Raw genomic sequence first — 21,253 nt, 5'->3', positions numbered from 1 at the left:
GGAGAGGCCCGGGCGCGGAGACCGCCTCTGCGGCGGCCAGGCTGGGCGCCCAGTGGACGCGCAGGGCCGGGGGCGGAGCCCGCCCGCCCCTCCCCGGCCTCTACTTAAGAGGCTCCAGCGTCACCCACGCCCCAGTGCGTTACTTACCTCGACTCTTAGCCTGTCGGGGACGGTAACCGGAACCCGGCGTCTGTTCCTGTCGCTTCTGCGCCCCTCCCGACCTGTAATCATCATGGTGAGTGAGCCGCGCGCTGCGCCAGGCAACATTCCGGAAAATGGGGAGGGAAAACGAATGGGAGAGGTGCTAAGGACCTTGAGTTAGAGCGAGTTGGGACAAACCCTTTCATTTTAGAGAGGCAAGGTGAGACGAGAGCGGCAATGGATGAGACAGGTTTTGGAGAATGGCAAGTGCCAGGCTAAAAGGGGAGCTGAGATTCGTCTCGTACCGATGGCTGGGCACGGGCTGCAAAATCCTGCAGTCTTCCCGCGCGTACCCTTCCCCCATACGTCCCCCACCTAGAGCAAGCGCGCTCAAGCAGATTCCCCGCCCTCACTTCCTCCTCGACGCGAAAGGCGGGGGCGGGAATGAGCGGGAGACAAAAGCGCAGGCGCGACCGTTACCTTCCCGCCAGATGGCGGCGGGAAAGTGCCTCGGCAGTGTGCGCGTGCGCCCTGCGGCACTGCGCATCCGCGCCCTCAGGGTGTGCCTATTACCCCGAATTTGGAGTTTTTTATTTTCAATGAAAACAATAGGAGAAATGTGGGAAAGGGAACTTTAACAATATACTTCTTGCCGGGCGTGATGGCACACACCTGTAATCCAGCACTCCAGAGACAGAAGCAGAATAATTGTAGCAAGTTAAAGACCAGCCTGGGCTACAAAATGAGCTGAAGGCCAGCCTGAACTGCATTGTGAGATCCTAGCCCAAAAAAGACCAAAAAAACAAAGGAAAAACAGTGTAGCTCTGAACTACACAGCAGCCTGTAAAAAAAACTGCCGGTAACCCGTGGCGGCCATCTTCCTTCCTCTTGCAATGATAGAAATTCGTAAGGGAGTGGATGACGCCCTTGAAAGAATTTGGAGGGATTGGAAATCTGATCTTGCCCCAGATCTGGGTTGCCCATAATGCTGTTAACATCCTGACTGATGTGGAGGTGCTGGCTGTGGGAAGATGAGGTGAACAGCTGCCAACAGGTCCGCGGAGACGACATGCTAACCCAGAGCAGCTCATTCATCCTGTGCCGCAGAGCCCCGCCCTAGTCTCGGCAGACATTTTTTCTGCACTCCCCAGCCACGTGGTTCCTGTGCCAAGCCCTATCAGGAAATCAGGCCTTCTAAGCTAAAGTGGGATTGTGAGGCCTGACCAGTGGTGGACAGATGGCGTTCTCCAAAGGAGGAAGCTGTGACTAAGCAGTCCTCTAGGTCTCAACGACCCTTGTTAGTGTGGAGGTAGGGGCAAAACTAGCCATTCGCCTGGACCAATGAATAGCACGTTTTAAATATATTATTTTAAATTTTCTTTAAGGTTAAGATTCCGTGACTTTTTTGCTACTCATGGATTACCTTAGAATTTGATTTCTGAGTTTTTTTTTCTCCCTCCCACCACAGCGTGAGTGCATCTCCATCCACGTTGGCCAGGCTGGTGTCCAGATTGGCAACGCCTGCTGGGAGCTCTACTGCCTGGAACATGGCATTCAGCCCGATGGCCAGATGCCAAGTGACAAGACCATTGGGGGAGGAGATGACTCCTTCAACACCTTCTTCAGTGAGACTGGTGCTGGCAAACATGTGCCCAGGGCAGTGTTTGTAGACCTGGAACCCACAGTCATTGGTGAGAGAACCTTGGACACCCATGGGATTCGCCAGGGTTCAGGAGCTTGAGGCTATGGCCTGAGGGTTCTGTGGAGGCCCCAGGCTTAAGCATGTACCTGCAGGTTTTTAGTAATGGGCAGTGGGTTTCTTCTCTTCCAGATGAAGTGCGTACTGGTACCTACCGCCAGCTGTTCCACCCTGAGCAGCTCATCACAGGCAAGGAAGATGCTGCCAATAACTATGCCCGTGGGCACTACACCATTGGCAAGGAGATCATTGACCTTGTCTTGGACCGAATTCGGAAACTGGTAAATACCATATGTAAAATGTTTGGTCACTTTTGTTTGTTGAGACAGGATCTTACTATGTGTTCTAGGCAGTTCTAAACTTGTAGCAGTTCTTCAAGCCCTCTCCAAGTGCCGATATTCCAGAAGTATACCTCCTCACCTGACAAATATGTATGTAAAATGGATTTCAAGATTTCAGTGCAAGTTAAATGGAGTGACCAAGTGATAGCAACCAACCTTTGGTGCCTCCCAAAATGTAAAATTAGGCTGCTGTCTATAAATTGAAGTTTTTGTTTGTTTGTTTTTGTTTTGTTTTTTTATTGGTACTGGGCATCGAACTCAGGACTGCCTGCTTGCAAGGCAGGCACTTATGCCGCTGAGCTAAATCCCCAGCCCCCATATAAATTGAGTTTTTAAACTGCAGTCTTAATTATTGGTGATGTGTCTTTTATAGTCTACATAATTCAGATAGTGGTTTATGATTTGAAGAAATTGGGGAGTGTTATGTAAGAAAATACCCAAGAGTAAAATGTTTTTTGTTTTCTTCTCGTAGGCTGACCAGTGCACAGGTCTGCAGGGCTTCCTGGTTTTCCACAGCTTTGGTGGGGGCACTGGCTCTGGGTTCACCTCCCTGCTGATGGAGCGCCTCTCCGTTGACTACGGCAAGAAGTCCAAGCTCGAGTTCTCCATTTACCCAGCCCCCCAGGTCTCCACAGCTGTTGTAGAGCCCTACAACTCCATCCTCACCACCCACACCACCCTGGAGCACTCTGATTGTGCCTTCATGGTAGACAACGAGGCCATCTATGACATCTGTCGTAGAAACCTTGATATTGAGCGCCCCACCTACACTAACCTGAACCGCCTTATTAGCCAGATTGTGTCTTCCATCACTGCTTCCCTCAGGTTTGATGGAGCCCTGAATGTTGATCTGACAGAATTCCAGACCAACCTGGTACCCTACCCCCGCATCCACTTCCCTCTGGCCACATATGCCCCTGTCATCTCTGCTGAGAAAGCCTACCATGAACAGCTCTCTGTAGCAGAGATCACCAATGCCTGCTTTGAGCCAGCCAACCAGATGGTGAAATGTGACCCTCGCCATGGTAAATACATGGCTTGTTGCCTGTTGTACCGTGGTGATGTGGTCCCCAAAGATGTTAATGCTGCCATTGCCACCATCAAGACCAAGCGCAGCATCCAGTTTGTGGACTGGTGCCCCACTGGCTTCAAAGTTGGCATTAATTACCAGCCTCCTACTGTGGTTCCTGGTGGAGACCTGGCCAAGGTGCAGAGGGCTGTGTGCATGCTGAGCAACACCACAGCCATCGCTGAGGCCTGGGCTCGCCTGGACCATAAGTTTGATCTGATGTATGCCAAGCGTGCCTTTGTTCACTGGTACGTGGGTGAGGGGATGGAGGAGGGGGAGTTTTCTGAGGCCCGGGAGGACATGGCTGCCCTTGAGAAGGATTATGAGGAGGTTGGTGTGGATTCTGTTGAAGGAGAGGGCGAAGAAGAAGGAGAGGAGTACTAGTTAGGTATTTCTTTAAGCCCTGCAGCAGCATGTCATGCTCTCAGAACTGCAGCTTCAGTGTAGCTGACAAGCACAAAGGTTTTCTGAGTAGATCATCCTCAATCATGTCTGCTATCTATGATTCTGTCTTTTGGCTATCTGTGTGCACCTCTTGATTTTTTGCATCATGTCTCAAAATAAATGCTTTAAGAAAGTTGGTTTCCTGTAGTTTTTGTATAATTGGCTCAGTAATTACAGTTGATACTTGGGAGTTCAAGTCCCTGCAACATTGTAGCATCAGTACACACCCACCATAAGCACACTACACTAGAAACAAAGATTTGGTTGCTAAGCACTTCATTTTGATGTGTTTGGTTTGATTTTTGGCATTGGTTCCCTGTACAATTTAGGCTTCCTCAAACTGGCCTTTTCTCTCAGCCTCCTATGTTTTCTAACATCTTAGGTCTGCACAGAGGACTTAGTGATTCTGCTAATCCTTGCTAATAAGGTTATTGGAGGCTGGATCCTGACTGGTTCAGTACTAGGTAAAGCACAAGGCCTTGAGTATAATATTGCCTGGTGTCAAAAATACAGATAATATAATTGGAAGTGGAGATAAAAGTAATGTGACTAGTAATGGCTACTGTTGGGAAACTTTTTGTCTTTTTTTTTTTTTTTTTTTTTAGTAAAGATGGATATGAGGAAAAATTGTAGGAGCAGGACATGGAGTGGTCAACAGAAGTTCTGGTAGGGGGAAAAAATCCAAATTTAAGCTCTTCATTGCTGCTAGGTAAGGACTACACATGAAAGGGTGACACTTTGTAGCATTTAACACAATTTAATAGTCAAGCTTAAGAATTTAAAAGGAATTGTTACTGTATCTCTTGGCCTAGAAGAAAATCAAGGCTTCACATTTTGAAAGCATGGGGAATTGCCAAGGATAGTTAAATCTGGTTTGTTAGGGAAGACTAGGTTTTTTGTTTTGTTTTGTTTTTCCTAGTCCTTAAAATTTGCAGAAAGTTTCCCACTAGATAAAATTTGGCATGGTATTGAAATAGATCAGGTGATACTGCAGACCTAACATGGCAATACAGACGTGGTATCAAAGGTCATGGGATCGTAAAATGGTTAGTGATCATTGGGAAGATTTGGCTCAGTGCTGAAGGATCATTTTGAGAGATCTGTTAGATTTATCCACCACCTCACTCTCTTAAAAAAAGAAATGGAAAATTAGATCAGAGCCTAGAAAGCAAAATAGATGAGTTCATGTCCTAGGAAGGTTCTGCCTGATGGCCTAAAATCAGTGAAACAGGTGTGATACATTCCTGTAATGCTAGCATTGGGAGGCTGAGGCAGGATTGCTGTGAATTTGAGGCTAGCCTGGGCTACATAGTATAACACCTTACAGAACAAAATGGAAAAATTGGGACTGAGGATGTGACAATGATAGAGCTCTTGCCTTCTATTCACAAGGCCCTGGGTTCAATCCCCAGCACCACCAAAAAAATAAAACCGATAAAACACATGTTGAGAGCACAGATGTGCTTTTTCAGAGTTGTGGCACAGCCAGGGAGGAACAGAACTAAGAAAAAGCCAAATGTTTTGTTCCTAGGTGGCTGTAAATTCAATATAAGGCTATTTGTGATCCTCCTGCCTCATTCTCCCAAGCATTAAGAGTTAAAAGGAGTATACCACCATGCCCAGCAGAAGCCAGGTTTATTGGGAGGGGGTTTGGCTTTGGTTTTGATTTGCGTCCCTGGGGTTAGAACTTAGAGCCTCACACATTGCTAGGCAAACACCCCACTACTAAGGTATACCTCCAAAGACAGGTGGAGTGGTGTGTCATTTTATTAAAAGATTTTGCCAGGTTTGATGGCTCAGGCCTGTAATCCCAGTGCTCAAGAGGCTGAGACAGAGGATTCCCATGAATTTGAGGCTAGCCTATCCTGGATAGCATGGTAAGATCCTGTTCCCTGCCCCCCCCCCCAAATATTGCTGTCAATAAGGAGGGGGAGTTGGAGGAGGAGGATGCTGTCAAAAATTACTCATTTATATTCCTGGCCAAGTTAATGCTGTTGTTGGCAGGAGGCCTTATTTCTTTTTTCTTTTTTTTTTTTTTTTGGTCTTTTTTCTTTTTATCGGTCCCAGGGATCGAACTCATGACTGCCCGCTTGCAAGGCAGGCACTTACGCCGCTGAGCTAAACCACCAGCCCCGAGGCCTTATTTCTTTACAACATGAACATCTGTACAGGGCTGTGAGCATCCCCAGACACATCAGCAAGCTTTCTCCAGGGTGATCCAAAGACACAAATTGGTAGCCAAGTGTCTTATAACCAAACCTTGAAAGTTAGTCATTCCTACAATATCCTATTCATTATGTGTATCCATCAGTCATAATTAAATATGGGAGGAAACTGCACAATAATAGATGAACTAGGTGTAGTGGCCCACACCTGTGATCCCAGCCTCTGGGAGGTGGAGCCAAGAGGATCAGCCTGAGCAATTCACCCAAGATTCTGCTTCCAAAAAAAGTTAAGTCAGTGGTAGTCACATGCAAAAAGCCTTAAGGCAGAACCAGTCTGATTCTCTTCCCTTCTGTTCTTTTTCCTATTGTCTTACTTTCTAATAAATTGTCTGTGCCCTCACAAACAAACCCTAAGATATTGGTGGTGAATTTGTTTCTGTTTTTTGTAGAACTAGCGATTGAACTCAGGGAACACTGAGCTATATATCCAGCCCTATTTCTTAGCTTTTTTATTTTTTTAATTTTTTTTATTTTGAGACAAGATCTCCTTAAATGGCCCAGGCTGTCCTTGAATTTGAAATTCTCGTACCTCAGCCTCCCACAGGTAAAGTAACTGGAATTGATTTTAAGCATGCACCATCATGCCTTAAGAAAAACTCTAAGGTTTAATGTGTATATAGTATAAATTAGTATCATATGTAGTTTGTTTGAGACACTATCCTGGGTGACATAGCAAGACCCTGTTCCTTGCCTCCCCCCACCAAAATATTGCCATCAGTAAAGAGGGAGAGTTAGAGGAGGAGGCTGCTGTCAAAAATCACTCATTTATATTCCTGATCAAATTCAAACTGGTCTTGCTATGTAGGTCAAACTGGCCTTGATCTCACTATGTAGCCCAGTTTGACCTTGAACTCATGAGGATCCTCCTGCCTCAGCCTCTCAAGTCCTGGGGTGACAGGCATGCACCACCATGTCCGGTTACACAGTTGTATCCTTTATGTTTGAAATATTTTTGAAAGGAGAAACCAGGGTATCGTGGCACACACCTGCAATCTCACCTACCTGGAGACTGAGGCAGGAGGAGCAATTGTGAGTTCAAGCTCACTCTGGGAAACTTAGAGTAAAATCATGTCTCAAAAGCTCAAAAGGACTGGGGATGCAGCTCAGTGATGGAGCAACCCTGAGTTTGCTTCTGATACTGCTAAGAAAAACAAGAAGGGGGAGGGGCAGAGGGAAAGGGAAAGGAAGGGGTGAAGAATGAACTATTTTTTCAGAAAAGAAACAAAAGAAAAAGCACAAGGAGTATTTACTTACCAATGACAAGGAGGTTCATGATAATTACATTCACTCTTTGAAGGTCCATACACCTACTCCCTCTTTTTTTAAACACCAGAATGCCAAAATACCTTTGCAATTTGCATTCTTTAGCTTCTTGAGGTCACTATTAAAATGGAGGAAGTGTCGAGTCTCATTTTACAGGTGACAGATTTAATGGACCGGAAGGAAAATAATACCACTGCCCTGTGTCCTTCCTGGTAGTGCCAGGAGCCTTGAATTACTGCCTGCCATGAGATCAGAGTGAGCATGTCTTTCAGTGTGTGCAGGGTGGGGACACGCTAGGACTAAGAGGCTTGACTAAGGGAGGAGGGAAGAACATTTTTTTCTGGAGATGCCATTTTCCGGTCAAACTCCTGGCAAATTCCTTAATGCCCTGCAGATGGCACTACTGACAAGGAGTTGTCCGTCCAGGCGAGTCTAACTCAGATTTGTGAACTCTGCCCTTGCTATCACCTTGGAGCTAAGATTAAAAGATGCAAACAGGCAGGAAATGACTGACCTTTCACCCCAGTATTTACACGCTTGTCACCTTTTGTTCTGACAATTATTGGAAGCAGATGGACCTCTTGATAAGCCACTGTGAATGGGCAGCCACAGAAAACTCCACCTCCAAGGAGTTTCTACTCAGCCCTACCCCTCAGAGGCTGGGAGGGGTAAGGGGAGAGCATGTTGCCTCAGTGATCTACACTCAGGATTGCTACAAAGTCAGTAACCAACCAAGGCATCTTAAGGATGCAGATGTCGCCCTGTGGTGAAGACTAGCTTCCTCCTCTGCCATCAGCTCCATAAACCATACTGTCACCACTGACAGCCTGCTGCAATGTTACTGTGTTCAACTGTGATAGAATCAAGCTTAACAAGCCACTCAAACCTGTTCCCCACTTTTCCAGCCATAAGCACTTACCCTCCAGCACTTTTGTCCAGTCAATTTATTCCCTTTCTTCAAAGAAGAAAACCTAGATGTGGGCTGGGTGTGATGGTGCAGACTTGTAATTCCAATCTCATGAGGCAGAGGCAGGAGGATCACTGAGAGTTCAAGCCCAGTTTGGACTACCAAGTGAGTTCAAGCCAAACTTGTCCTGCGTAGTTGATCCCTGTCTCAAAAAGACACACACACACAGAAAAGAAAAACACCCAAATGTCATCTCTTCAAGGAACTACAGACAAGGTCAGATTCCCCACTATGTATTTCATAGAATCTTCTATTGTCTCTCATAGCATTTACCAGATTTTGTGGCCTATAATCCCGGCTCTCAGGAGGCTGAGGCAGGAGGATCATTGCGAGTTTGAGGCCAACCTGGGCTACAAAGTGAGTTGAAGACAGCCTGAACTGCATAGGGAGACCCTGTCACAAAAAAAATTAAATTAAAAAAAAAAGATTCTGTAAGTACATATTTGTGTAAGTTTTTTGGAGTTTTTTGTTTGTTTGTTTGTTTGTTTTGTTTTGTTTTGAGGGCATAAGACACGGTCTCATTATGTAGCCCAGGCCTGCCTCAAATTTGAGATCCTCCTGCTTCAGCCTCCTGAGTGATGGGATTATAGGTGTGTGCCACCATATAGGCTGGATTGATTAATATATTTCTCTTCTTCACTTACCAATATGGCCAATTTAGTAAGACCTGTAAAAAATAGAAAGAGGGGCCTGGGATATAGCTCAGCAGCAAAAGCACCTGCCTGGCAAGTGCAAGGTCCTGAACTCAACTCCAAGTACCAAAAATAAATAAATTAAATTAAATAGGGCTAAGGCTATAGATCAGTGGTAGAGTGCCATATCTATTATGCTTACCTTTGTATCACAAACTGTGTAGTATCTGGTTAACACTCAATAAGTACTCCAAGAATTAATTTTGGGTGAAGTCAGAGTCATACTTTTAATTCTGATTTATTTGTTTTTCTGTTTTAAGGAGAGATTTAATTTGGCTCATGTTGGTGGAGGGAAGGGAAGAGTAGAGGGTATAAAAAGAATTAAAATGTGTTATGTACACGTACCAACTTCCCATGATGAAAGCAATCATTATGTACTGTAAACATATATTAGTAAAAAATTTTAGGGAGGTAGGGGGAATTTTTTGTTGTTGTTGTTGTCGTCTTTTTTGAGATGAGTTCTCGCTATGCAGTTCAGGCTGGCCTTGAGCTCACTTTGTAGCTCAGGCTGGTCTGGAACTTGCAACGATCCTCCCGCCTCAGCCTCCTGAGTGCTGGGATTACAGGTATGAGCCACCATGCCAATACCAGGAATTGAACTCAGGACCACGAGCTTGCAAGGCAGGTACTTATGCCGCTGAGCTAAATCCCCAGCCCCAGCCCTTTTTTATTTTATTTTATTTTTATTTTTTGGTACAGGGAATTGAATTCAGGACCTTATACTTCCCAGGCAGGTGCTTATGTTGCTGAGCTATATCCCTGGCCCTCTTTTTATTTTTTACAGGTCTTACTAAATTGCCCATATTGGCCTTATACTTGAAGTATTCCTGCCTCAGCCTCCCAATGACTGGGATTATAGGTATGAAACATTGTGCCCAGCTTCATTTTTATTTATAGCTTGTGTTTCTGAAACTTCTTCATTAAGGAGATCCCTCAGCATCTCTTTGACCCAGCTCAACTGCCTCATGATACTGGCATGTAGGAGCTTCTGTAGGTTCACACTGACTCAAAGAATGCACACCATGAAGCCAGGTATGACCCAGTTGCCAGAACAGGCTAATGTCACCATACTTATTCCTTCAATGCAAAAGTACTCAGGACTGAGCAGGGGAGTATTTCTACCTGCTTCTTTGCTGGGCATGCTGCTTGTAGTCTATTACCCAGTTCTGCTTCAGTAGGGAGCTGAGCATGATAGCACACACCTATAATCCTAGTCACTCCAGAGGCTGAGGAATGAACACAAATTCTATGCCTCCCTGCTCAATGTAAAGGTGCTATCTCAAAATTAAAAATAATAATAATAAAAATTGGGGAGAGGCAGGAATATAGCTTAGCAGCATAAGCACCTGAAGGCAAGTGTAAGGTTGTAGGTTCAATCCCGGTACAAAAAAAGACCTAGGTAAAAAATAAAAAATAAACCGGACATGGTGGGCATGTCTATTCCAGAACTCTGGGATACTAAAGCAGGAGGGTCACATGTTCAAGCCTTGCCTTAGCAATTTGGTGAGCACCTGCCTCAAATTAAAATATTAAAAAAGGATGTGTATGTAGCTCAGTGTGAAGATGTTGGATTCAATTCCTAGTGTCACATGCATGCATGAATTAATAAAAAAAAACTGAGTGTAGCTCAGTAGTACAATAATATTTTTTTGAGACAGGATCTCACTATGTAGTCCAGGTTAGCCTTGAACTCACTAACCTGGGCTGGCCTCAAATTCATAGTGATCCTCCTGCATCAGTCTCCCAAGTGCTGAGATTACAGGCGTGTACCACCACCTCTGACTAGTGGTGCAATATTTGCCTACTATTCAGTCACAGAACCAAAAAGAGAAACATGAACAAGTAAGGAAGTTTCCTCCAAGGGGTGAGTGGAGTTATAAGGGGTACAAAGGTAGAGCAACTCAAGAGAATTAAGGGTATTTGCTTAGGAAAGAGAAATCTGGGCGACACATACATGTAATCCTAGCAATCTGGGAGGCCAAGGCAGGAGAATTACAAACTCAACCATTTAGAAAAACCCTTTTTCCAAAATAAAGTAAAATATAAAATTAAAACCTGGGGATACAGCTCAGGAAGACCCTGGGTTCAATTCTGTTCTGAAAAATGAAAAAGAAAGGGGTGGGACAGGGAGGAAAGAGAAGGGAAAAGAACGAAAGGGGAGGAAAGAGAAGAGAAAAAAAGAGAAGAAATACTAGCGGGGCATGGTAGTGCATGCCTGTAATCCCAACGCTAAAGAGGCTGAGACACGAGGATTAAGGATTGCCACAAATTTCCAGCCAGCCTGGGCTATATCACAAAAGATCCTATTCCCAGTCCACACCAAAATGAATAAAACAAAAAAAACAAACCAATGTATCTCTCTTTCTACTGATTAGCTGAGACCAACTATGGAACACTATATGGTTTTCATCAGGAAGGACAAACAAGTGAACTTGATGACTTCTAAATCTCTCTACCAAGAGAAAAAAAGAAAGGAATAAAGATAGGAAAGGAAGAAGTTAAACTATCATTGTTTGCAGATGACATAATACCCTACTTAGAAAACCCCAAAACCTCCACCCAAAGACAAATTCAATAACATAGCTGGTTACAAAGTCAACACGCAAAAATCAATACCCCTCCTGTACATAAATCACTAACTCACTGACAGAGAAATCAGGGAAATAATACCTTTTACAATATCACCTAAAAAGATGAAATACCTAGGAATCAGTCTAACAAAGAATGTAAAATATCTCTGCATTGAAAACTACAGTACTCTGAAAAAGGGAGATTGAAGAGGACATTTGAAAACGGAGAGATCAGTGGGCCTGGGGATTTAGCTCAGCGGCATAAGTGTCTGCCTTGCAAGCAGGCAGTTGTGAGTTCTATCCCCAGTACCGATAAAAAAAAAAATTTCATTTTGAATCAAAAGAGACAGTGAACAGTGAAGGCAATCCTAGGCAACAAATGCAAGATAGGAGGCATCACAAGATCCCTGGCTTGAAATTATACTATAAAGCTACTGTGATAAAAAAAAAAAACAGCGTGGTACTGGCAGAAAAAAAGAAACCAGATCTGAAGATCAATGGAACAGATTAGAAGATGCAGAAACAACTCCAGACACACTAAGCCATTTTTTATTTATTTGTACTGGGGATCAAACTCATGACCTCATGCTCAACAGGCAAACAGTTATGCCACGGAGCTAAATCCCCAGCCCTAGCCACCTTACCTTTAACAAAGGTACCAAACACATTCACTGGAAGAAAGAACCTCTTTAGTAAATGGTGCTGGAAAAACTGGCTCTACACATGCCAAAGATGAAAACTAGACCCATATCTTTTACCATGTACCAAGCTAAAATCAATGGATCAAAGAAATTAATATAATATTAAAATAGAAATATTAAATCTTCTGGAAGGTAGGTTAGGTAAAACTCTCAAAGACACTGATGTAGGCAAAGACTTTATGAACAAAATCCTAATTGCACAAGAACTATCACAAAGAATCAGTAGCTGGGATCTCACCCTATTGAAAAGCGTTAACATAGGAAAAGGAAAAACCACCAACAGAGTGAAGAGACAACCCACAATATGGAAGAAAATGTTTGCTAACTGTTTCTCAGACAGAGGATTACTTTTTTTTTTTTTTTTTTTTTGGTCTTTTTCCTTCTTATCGGTACCAGGGATCGAACTCATGACTGCCTGCTTGAAAGGCAGGCGCTTATGCCACCGAGCTAAATCCCCAGCCCTGAGGATTACTATTAAGAACATATAACAAGGGGCTGGGGATTTAGCTCAGCGGCATAAGCACCTGCCTTGTAAGCAGGCAGTCATGAGTTCGACCCCTGGTACCGATAAAAAGGAAAAAGACAAAAAAAAAAAAGAACATATAACAACTCAAAAAATCAGTCCTTCCAGATTTTGAATACACACTTCTTCTTCTTTTTTTTTTTTTTTTTTTGTCTTTTTCACTTTTATCGGTACTGGGGATCGAACTCACGACCACCTGCTTGCAAGGCAGGTGCTTATGCCGCTGAGCTAAATCCCCAGCCCCAATACACACTTCTTAGATAAAGAAACATAGCAAATAAAAAGTGAAAAACTGTTCAACATCACTCATCATTTGAGAGATGCAAATCAAAACAACACTGAGATTCCACCTCACCCCAGAAAGAATGGCCAATATTAAGAAATCAAGTAATGAGCTGGATGTGGTGGCTCACGCTTGTAATCCCAGCACTCAGGAAGCTGAGGCGGAAGGATCGTGCGAGTTTGAGACCAGCCTGGGCTACAAAGTGAGCTCAAGGCCTGCCTGAAGTGCATAGCAAGACCCTGTCTCAAAAAGACACACACACACAAAAAAAAAAAAAAAAAAAAAAAAAAAAAAAAAAAAGAAAGAAAAAAAAGAAAGAAAGAAAAGAAAAGGAATCAAGTAATAACAAATGCTGAAGGGGCTATGGAGAAAAAGGAACTCTTCTCTACTGTTGGTGGGAATGCAGACTGGTAAACTACTGTGGAAATCAGTGTGGAGTTTTTTCAGAAACCTAGGACTAGAGATCCCAGTCAACCTGGCTATTCCCTTCTGGATCTCTTCCCAAAAGAATTAAAAACATCATGCCACAGTCACATATGTGCACCCATTTTTATAGCAGCACAGTTTACAATAGCCAGATCTTGGAAACAACCCAAATGACCACTGACTGAGGAATGGATAAAAAAGATGTGGTATTTTTATACAATGGAGTACTACTCAGCCATAAAGAAGGTTAAACTTGAGACTTTTATAGGTAAAGGGATACAACTTGAGACTATCTATACTCCTTAGTGAAATAAGTAAGACACACATGTAAGATTCTTTTTTTAAATTTTGTTGTTTGGTGGGTACTGGGAATTGAACTCAGAACCTTACACTTGCCAAGCAGGTGCTGTGTCACTGATTTATATTCCCAGCCCCAAGGTACACATGTGTAAACATCATATTGTCTCCTTGTGTGAGAAGATGAAAAAACAACATATGTATATGTGTATGTATATTAAAAATAGAAAAAAAAAAACCTCTACATCACCAAAGTCCAAAATTTTACAATTTCTTTGTTTTTTCAAGCTGATCTTTCATTACTATTATTCTCAAATATTTTCTGAAGAGGTCAGAGAGTATATGGGGACAAAAGAATAGACAGCATATTTGTTAAACTCTTTTTTCCCAATTCCAAACCTCATCCCCAACAAAAATAGCAAAAAGTTCTCAGAGCCATGGTGACCTTACCTAAGGGGATACACAGCTGGTTTTCTGTCTATCCTGGCACCTTAGACAAGAGTGCAATTCCAAAATCTTTGACCTGTTTTTACCGGAGAGAAAACACAAAGCAAAACACCACCAGTTGCAGCCTGTATATAATCTTTTCACCTTAAGCCAGAAAGTCCCGGAAATAAAATCTCCCTGAAAGAAGTTGAGGCAGGAGATTTTTCTACATTTATTGTGTTTTCTGTGGGAAATCTAGGGCATAGAGGAAAGTAAAGAGATGAAAAGAATCTGCAATCTGAATGTCAAGTTTCTCAAATCTTTTAGGGGGCCTTAGCTCAGCAGCATAAGCACCTGCCTGGCAAACTGAGGCCATGAGTTTGATCCCCAGTACCAAAAAACAAAGAAAAAGAGGCTGAGGAACTGAAATCTTTTAGCGAAAAACAATTTTCCCGAATCCTTCTGCCCTTGTTCTGCCGTCACTGGTAGGAGTGGGTACTCTGAGTCTTCTGTCTATTCCATCCCAGGTTCTGTTCAGTGGTAACTCTAGATCATTTGGAAGGTCACAGGTGGCCAGGTAGGAAAGATCAGAAGACTGAGCTCTTTAGACTCAGATGGGAGGGTTCTCACAGGTTGATGCACTTCACATATTAACTTTCTGGTATCTGAGTGTCTAAGCAGTGCAGCGGTGGAGAGATATGGGATAGGGTACAGGACACAATCCTGTACTAAGGATTAAGAGGCAACAGCACACTGCTAGAGAAAGGCAGTGTTAGAGGCACACAGGCCAAGTTTTTTGTTAGTTTGTTTTTTGTAGTGGGGATCAAACTCAGGACCTCAGGCTTGCTAGGCAGAAGCTTATGCCACTGAGCTAAATCCCCAGCCCCACAGGCCAAGTTTGAATGTAGATCTACCACTACTATTGTTGTCTTTTAAAAAATTATTCAGTCTCTGAACTGATTCATTTATAAAAAGAAAAAATAAAAACCAGATGTGATGGTACACACCTCAAATCCCACTACTCTGGGAAGCTAAGGCAAGAGGATCCCAAATTCAAGTCAGTCTCTAGGGATGTAGTTCAAAGTAAAACCCTTGTGTTCAAGCCCAAGTACCAAAAAAAAAAAAAAAAGAAAGAAAAAGAAAAGAAAAGACAGAAGATTCTGCTGTATGGCCCTTGTGACACTGAATACACTAATCTTTAGAAATGTAAAGTATCTTTTAAATGTTTTAACTTTGGAGGCTCAGTCTGGATGGATACCCTTCCCTGTGTTCCTTTCAAGACTTGAAAATTTTCTGGATCAAGGTGGTTTGTTCCCTAGGAACAACAGGTCACTAATCTCTCGGGCATAGCAAATCCACAAACATTGCTTGTTTATTATGAGAACTGCACTGGATTAAATACTTCAGATAGGAAGAGCAGGATGAAGTTGGGCTCTGTGGTGCATGTCTACAATTGCAGCCACCAGAGAGATGGGGCAGGAAGATTGAAATTTCAAGCCCAGCTCAGGCAATTTGGAACGACATCATTTCAAAGTATAATTTAAGGATGTAAGGTGATCTGGCTGTGACATCTGTCACTCTGTGGATTGCCAGGGTTGACTGGGCTGATCTGGCTGGCCAGGTGGGTTGTCCCCTTCCCTTCTCACCACTCCATGTATGTCCCTCCTGAAGCTTCGAGCTTCATAGAAGAGGATAGCCACCTCAGCAGAGGAGGACTGTTCTCTGTCAGGGATACAAGAGTAGCTGTGCTCTCCAGCTAGAAACTCCAAACAAACTCAAGATAAAATTTAAAGATACATACACAAAGCAGGGTGAGGGTAAAGCTTGGTGTTAAGAGTGCTTGCCTAGGGGCTGGGGATTTAGCTCAGCCGAAGGCAGTCATGAGTTTGATCCCTGGTACCGAAAAAAAGACAAAAAAAAAAAAAAAGAGTGCTTGCCTAGTATGCTTAATCTACAGTCCTGAAGAAAAAGAAAGGGTTAATCAGAAACCAAATAACCTTTCTTTTCTCTTTTTCCAGAATGCTGGGATTACAGGTGATAGCCACCATGCCCAGCTGTAAATTGGACTTAAAAGAGTTTACATGTTCTCTTTTCATGTAGTGCTAAGTGTTAATTCAAAAAAAACAGGGAATCCTGTAATCACAGAATTGGAAATAAAGTTATTTGTAATTGAACAGCACCTGCCTGACAAGTGCAAGGATGTGAGCTTGTTTCCTGGTACAAAAGAGAAAAAAAAAAAAGGTTATTTGTGATTGGAAATAAAGTTATTTTGGATTTGTAAACTCAAGAAGGTGCAGCAGGGGGATCTCAGATTCAAGGTCAGCCTGTATTACATATTGAGACTCAAAAAAACAAAACCAGAGCCAAACTAAAACAGTGAAACAAGCCAAAGGAGCCACCATTTTGCAACTTCTGAGGGCAGAAGTTGTAGGTTTTTAAGGCAGATGATTTTTTAGATGCAACTGGATTGCCATTGAGCAGGAACAACAGCTGATTTGAGTTTCTGTGTTTTATCTGTTTTCATGCTACAATCAATCCATGCTGCTAGCTAGGCCAATGCTGTGCCACTAAGCTTTGCCTACAATCCTTGAGTTACTTTTTTCTTTTCTTTTCATTTCCTGCCCTCCATTTTTTTTTTTTTTTTTTTTTTTTTTTAAGAGAGGGTGTCATTATATACAGTAGTTCAGGCTGGCCTTGTATTCACTATGTAGCCCAGCCAGGGACTTAGCTCAGCAGCATAAGTACCTGCCTCGCAAGTGTGAGGTTGTGAGTTCCATCCCTGCTACAAAAAAAAAAAAAAAAAAAAAAGATCGTCACTGTGTAGCCTAGACTGGCCTCAAATTCATAGGGATATTCCCAATCAGCCTTCCCCAAGTGCTGGAATTATAGGCCAGTATCAGCACACCCATCTTATTTACATTTTAATATTCTCACTAAAGTACATCCCTTCTCACAGCTTAAATAAACATCTGCAAAGAATGGCACCTCCCCTACTTGACTCAGTCCAGGCCTCCTCTTCCGAATCAGTTGCAAACTGTTCAAGTGAAGGACCTTGATCCAGTCATGTTTGTTTATGAAATATACTCAATAGGTCCAAACCATCTCCTGTTTTCTTCCTTGTGCACAGTTTGGTCTTGGACCTTGCTAACTGTCTTTTTTTTTTTTCCATATTTGTCTCTATTTGGTCTGCTTATTGGCATTCCATTTACTATAAATATGGTTAATAAGAAAGTCAGTTCTTCAGGTTCTCTCATCTAGTGTGACAGTTAACTGATTGTATCAATTTAAGTAAGAAAAGTCTAATTGCATCAACCTAGGGCCAGGGGTTTAGCTCAGCAGCCTAAGTGCCTGCTTGGCAAATGTGAGGTCCTGAGTTCAATCCCCAGCACCAAAAAAAAAAAAAAAAAAAAAAAATTGCATCATCCTCGCTCTGAGTTTGGCTGAGGGAAATTTACTGAAAACAGAAGACCCACCCAATGGGTCTTCTGAATGGAGTAAAAGGGCCACACAGAAAGAAGGCCCACTTCTGCTTCTTTGGAGGAGCTCTAGTCTTTTTTTATACTTTTTTTTTTTTTTTGTCTTTTTCCTTTTTAATCGGTACCGGGGATCGAACTCACGACTGCCTGCTTGCAAGGCAGGCGCTTATGCCGCTGAGCTAAACCTCCAGCCCCAAGGAGCTCTAGTCTTTGCCTGCACCTTGGACATCATCTCCTGGTTTCCAGTACAGACCCCGAACACAATAGTGAGCTGCACGCCTTCCACTGGATCCTTTAGATCACCAGCCCTTTTGCACTCTACCACACCTGACTCTGTGGACAGGCACTGTAAGCCAATTTTGTAAATCCTCATTAAAAATTTCTTGCCTTAAAAAAAAATTTTCTTGCCTTAGCATAAATTATTGTACAATTATGGTGGTGGTCTGTTATGGTTAGTATTTTGTTTGCTTGTTTGTTTTTTGTTTTGGATTGCTATGTAGTTCAGGATGACCTTGAATTCACTATGTAGACCAGGTTGGCCTCTAACTCATGGTGATCCTTCTGTCTCAGCCTCCTGAGTGTGGGATTACATGGTATTTTAGGTACGCACCACCATGTCTGGCAAATTCTTTGGGAAAACAACAGATCTCCTTATGGGTCATACTATGTCCATCACCTTTAAGCGCCTTCTGCAATGTGAGCCTGGTTATAGGCCTAAAGGCAAAAGTAGGTGGTATGTAGACCAGGTTGGCCTCTAACTCATGGTGATCCTTAAGTGTGAAATAGGAAACAGAGACAAATTTAGTAACACATGAAGGGGACTGGAAATGTCAATGCCTCTGAATGGGCAAGACAATGACACTCCAAGGTAGCCACTATTTATTGTGTGTATACCATATTTGGAGGGATTATCTGATGACTTAGAGGGTGGTGGTACCTTATGCTAATGAGAATATTTCTGTAAATGAGGATGGTGGAAAGAGAAAGACAAGTGAAGGAGTTTGTCTTTTCCCAAAGGTAAAACCATATTTTCATTTTTACTTTTTAGATGATGCTGGGATCAAACACAGGGCCTTCTGCATGAAAGGCAGGAACTCTACCACTGAGCTACATCTTCAGCCCAACTCTATTTTTATTATTAAGGAACCAGAATGTCTTTAGCTGGTGCAGCCTTGCCCTGGGGCATCACAGAATCATCGGACCATTGAGGCCTCAACTGTGACAAGAGGCACAAAGAATTATGTTCCCAAATACCATAGCCAGACCACAATGCAATGCCCTAGGCCTAGGACAATCCCTAATCACAATTTAGTTATGAAATAATTTTCCCCCAACAATTATATGAAATGGTCCTTGACACAGAGACTTAGTGAAATGGGAATGCTGGGGTAGATTTGTCATATTAAAATCTGCCACTGGGATGATCCAGAAAGTGTACCCTTTTCTAACACCTTGAGAAATAGATTTGTGAGGAGAGTGCTAGCATCCCTGAGGAGCCTTGTCATTGCTCTTCTCTGCCAGAACTTATGGTAGGGACCACAGTTGGGAAATTTAAAGACAGTGGGTTCAGTTGGATTCTGGAGTGGCAGAGATCAAATAGCAGCACTTAATTGCCACAGGGAGGATGCACATATGTACCATAATGAACAGCAGAAGCAGAACATGATCGGAATCGTCTGACACTTGTAGACTACAGAATTGGCTGATTAGCTACAGTGACCCCAAAAGTGAAATAAGAAGCCTACAAAAGTTTTCACTAAGTTTATATAACTGAAAAAATTTAAGGACAATTGAATAGATGCCTACTTCAAATTGTAGTAATAGGGAATCATGTCCCCTCAAACATTTCCTGGACTTGTGCCACTTTATAGACCCAGAACCCCTTACATGAAGAGCAGGCCTGCTTCTCTTGAGGAAGAACTCTGATGTACCACCAGAAATTTATACAATCAATTTTCTCCCATCCTTATCTAAAGGGACCTAAGGCCTTTTACCAAAGTCACTATACATCAAGGGAAGGGAAATAATCAGAAATTTCAGGGACTAATGGACTCTGGTTCTTTTTTTTTAAGTCTGAGATGGGTTTCATTATGTAGTTCCGGCTGACCTTGAACTCATTTTGTACCCCAGGCTGGCCTTGAACTCACAGTGATCCTCCTGCCTCAGCCTCCCAAATATTGGGATTACAGGCATATACTACCATGCCTGGCCTCAAAATGTTATTGTGGCCCTCCTGTGTGTGTAGAAGCCTGTGGATATCAGGTGACCAGCAGAGTTTTAGCAAAAGTCCAATTCACAGTGGGCCCAGTAGATCCTTGAATCTATTGTGTAGTCAATTCTCCTGTTCTAGAATACACAATTGGATAGCTATACTTAGTACTTGGCAGAATTCTCACATTCATTCCATAACCTGTAAGGTGAGGGCCATTAGGCAGGAGTGGTGGTTCCTACCATATCTTCATTTAATTCTCCCTGTAATGATGGTAGATTATTGTAAACTGAATCAAGTGATGACTCCAATTGCAGCTGCTGTACCAGATGTGGTTTTCTTGTGTGAGCAGATTAACACATCTCCTGGTACTTGGTATGCAGTTATTAATTTGGCAAATGTCCTCCTCCTCCTCCTCCTCCTCCTCCTCCTCCTCCTCCTCCTCTTCTTCTTCTTCTTCTTCTTCTTCATATCTATCCATATGATCCATCAGAAATAATTTGCTTTCATCTGACAATGGTAGCAATATACCTTCACTGTCTTACCTCAGGGTTATACTAATTATCTAGCCTGTGTCACAATTTAGTTCTCAGGGATCTTGATCCCCTTTCTCTCCCACACTGGTCCATTACATTGGTGATGATATTATGCTGATTGGACCACAGGAGAAAGAGGTAGCAATCACTCTGAATTTGTCAGTAAAGCATTTGAGAGCCAGAGGATGAGAAATAAATATCCAACTAAAATTCAAGGTCTTTCTACCTCAGTGAAATTTCTAGGAGTCCAGCAGTGTAGGGCATGTAGAGATCTCCCTTCTAAGGTAAAGGATAAATTGTTTCATCTAGCTCTCCCTACAATCAAAAAGGAGGCACAACTCCTAACTAGGCCTACTTGGATTTTGGAGGCAAAACATTCCTCACTTCAGTGTTTGGCTCTGGCTTATTTACTGAGTGTCTCAGAATGTTGCTAGTTTTGAGTAGGTCCCAGAATAAGAAAAGGTTCTGCACAGGTCCAGGTCTCTATGAAGGCTACTTTGCCATGGGAGCCATACAACCCAGCAGATCCAATGGTACTGAACTGTCAATGGCAGGTGGAGATGCTGTTTGTAGTCCCTGATAAGACTCCATAGGTGAATTGCAGTGGACCTTTAGGATTTTGGAGTAAAGGTCTGCCATCATCTGCAGACAACTACTCTCCATTTGTTTTTTGGTTTGTTTTTTAACTTTTTATAGGTACCAGGGATCAAACTCACAATCACCTGCTTGCAGGGCAAGTGCTTATGCTGCTGAGCTAAATTGCCAGCCCCTACTCTCCATTTTTAAAGCAGCTCCTGGCCTGCTAATGGGCCTTAGTAGAAACTGAATGCTTGACTATGGGACTTCAATTTACCATGAAACTTGAGTTGTCTATCATGAGCTAGGCATTCTCTGATACACCAAATCATAACTTTGGACATACACAGTTCCTCATTAAATGGAAGTTGTACCTATGTGACTGAGCC

The 21,253-nt window shown here is 42.9% G+C and overlaps 1 protein-coding gene across 1 annotated transcript; it reads left to right on the top strand.

The window, feature by feature from the left end:
* Positions 1-89: 89 nt before the first annotated feature.
* Positions 90-3,827, top strand: Tuba1b (tubulin alpha 1b). Its single transcript, XM_003476060.5, has 4 exons — positions 90-235; positions 1,610-1,832; positions 1,973-2,121; positions 2,654-3,827. The coding sequence occupies exons 1-4, from the start codon at positions 233-235 to the stop codon at positions 3,632-3,634; spliced, it is 1,356 nt and encodes a 451-aa protein (XP_003476108.2). The 5' UTR covers positions 90-232; the 3' UTR covers positions 3,635-3,827.
* Positions 3,828-21,253: the final 17,426 nt, after the last annotated feature.

The sequence above is a fragment of the Cavia porcellus genome, unplaced genomic scaffold (genome assembly GCF_034190915.1).
Source record: "Cavia porcellus strain 051 isolate PalLab524CR breed Dunkin Hartley unplaced genomic scaffold, mCavPor4.1 scaffold_8, whole genome shotgun sequence".
Lineage (NCBI taxonomy): Eukaryota > Metazoa > Chordata > Mammalia > Rodentia > Caviidae > Cavia > Cavia porcellus.
Note: the sequence above shows the minus strand (reverse complement) of the source record. Positions and strands in the feature narration are given on the sequence as shown.

Excerpts from the sequence above, each read along its gene's own strand:
- Tuba1b (XM_003476060.5), top strand. Across the intron at positions 1,833-1,972 it reads CCTGGAACCCACAGTCATTG|ATGAAGTGCGTACTGGTACC; the intron begins GTGAGAGAACCT and ends CTTCTCTTCCAG. Across the intron at positions 2,122-2,653 it reads TGGACCGAATTCGGAAACTG|GCTGACCAGTGCACAGGTCT; the intron begins GTAAATACCATA and ends TTCTTCTCGTAG.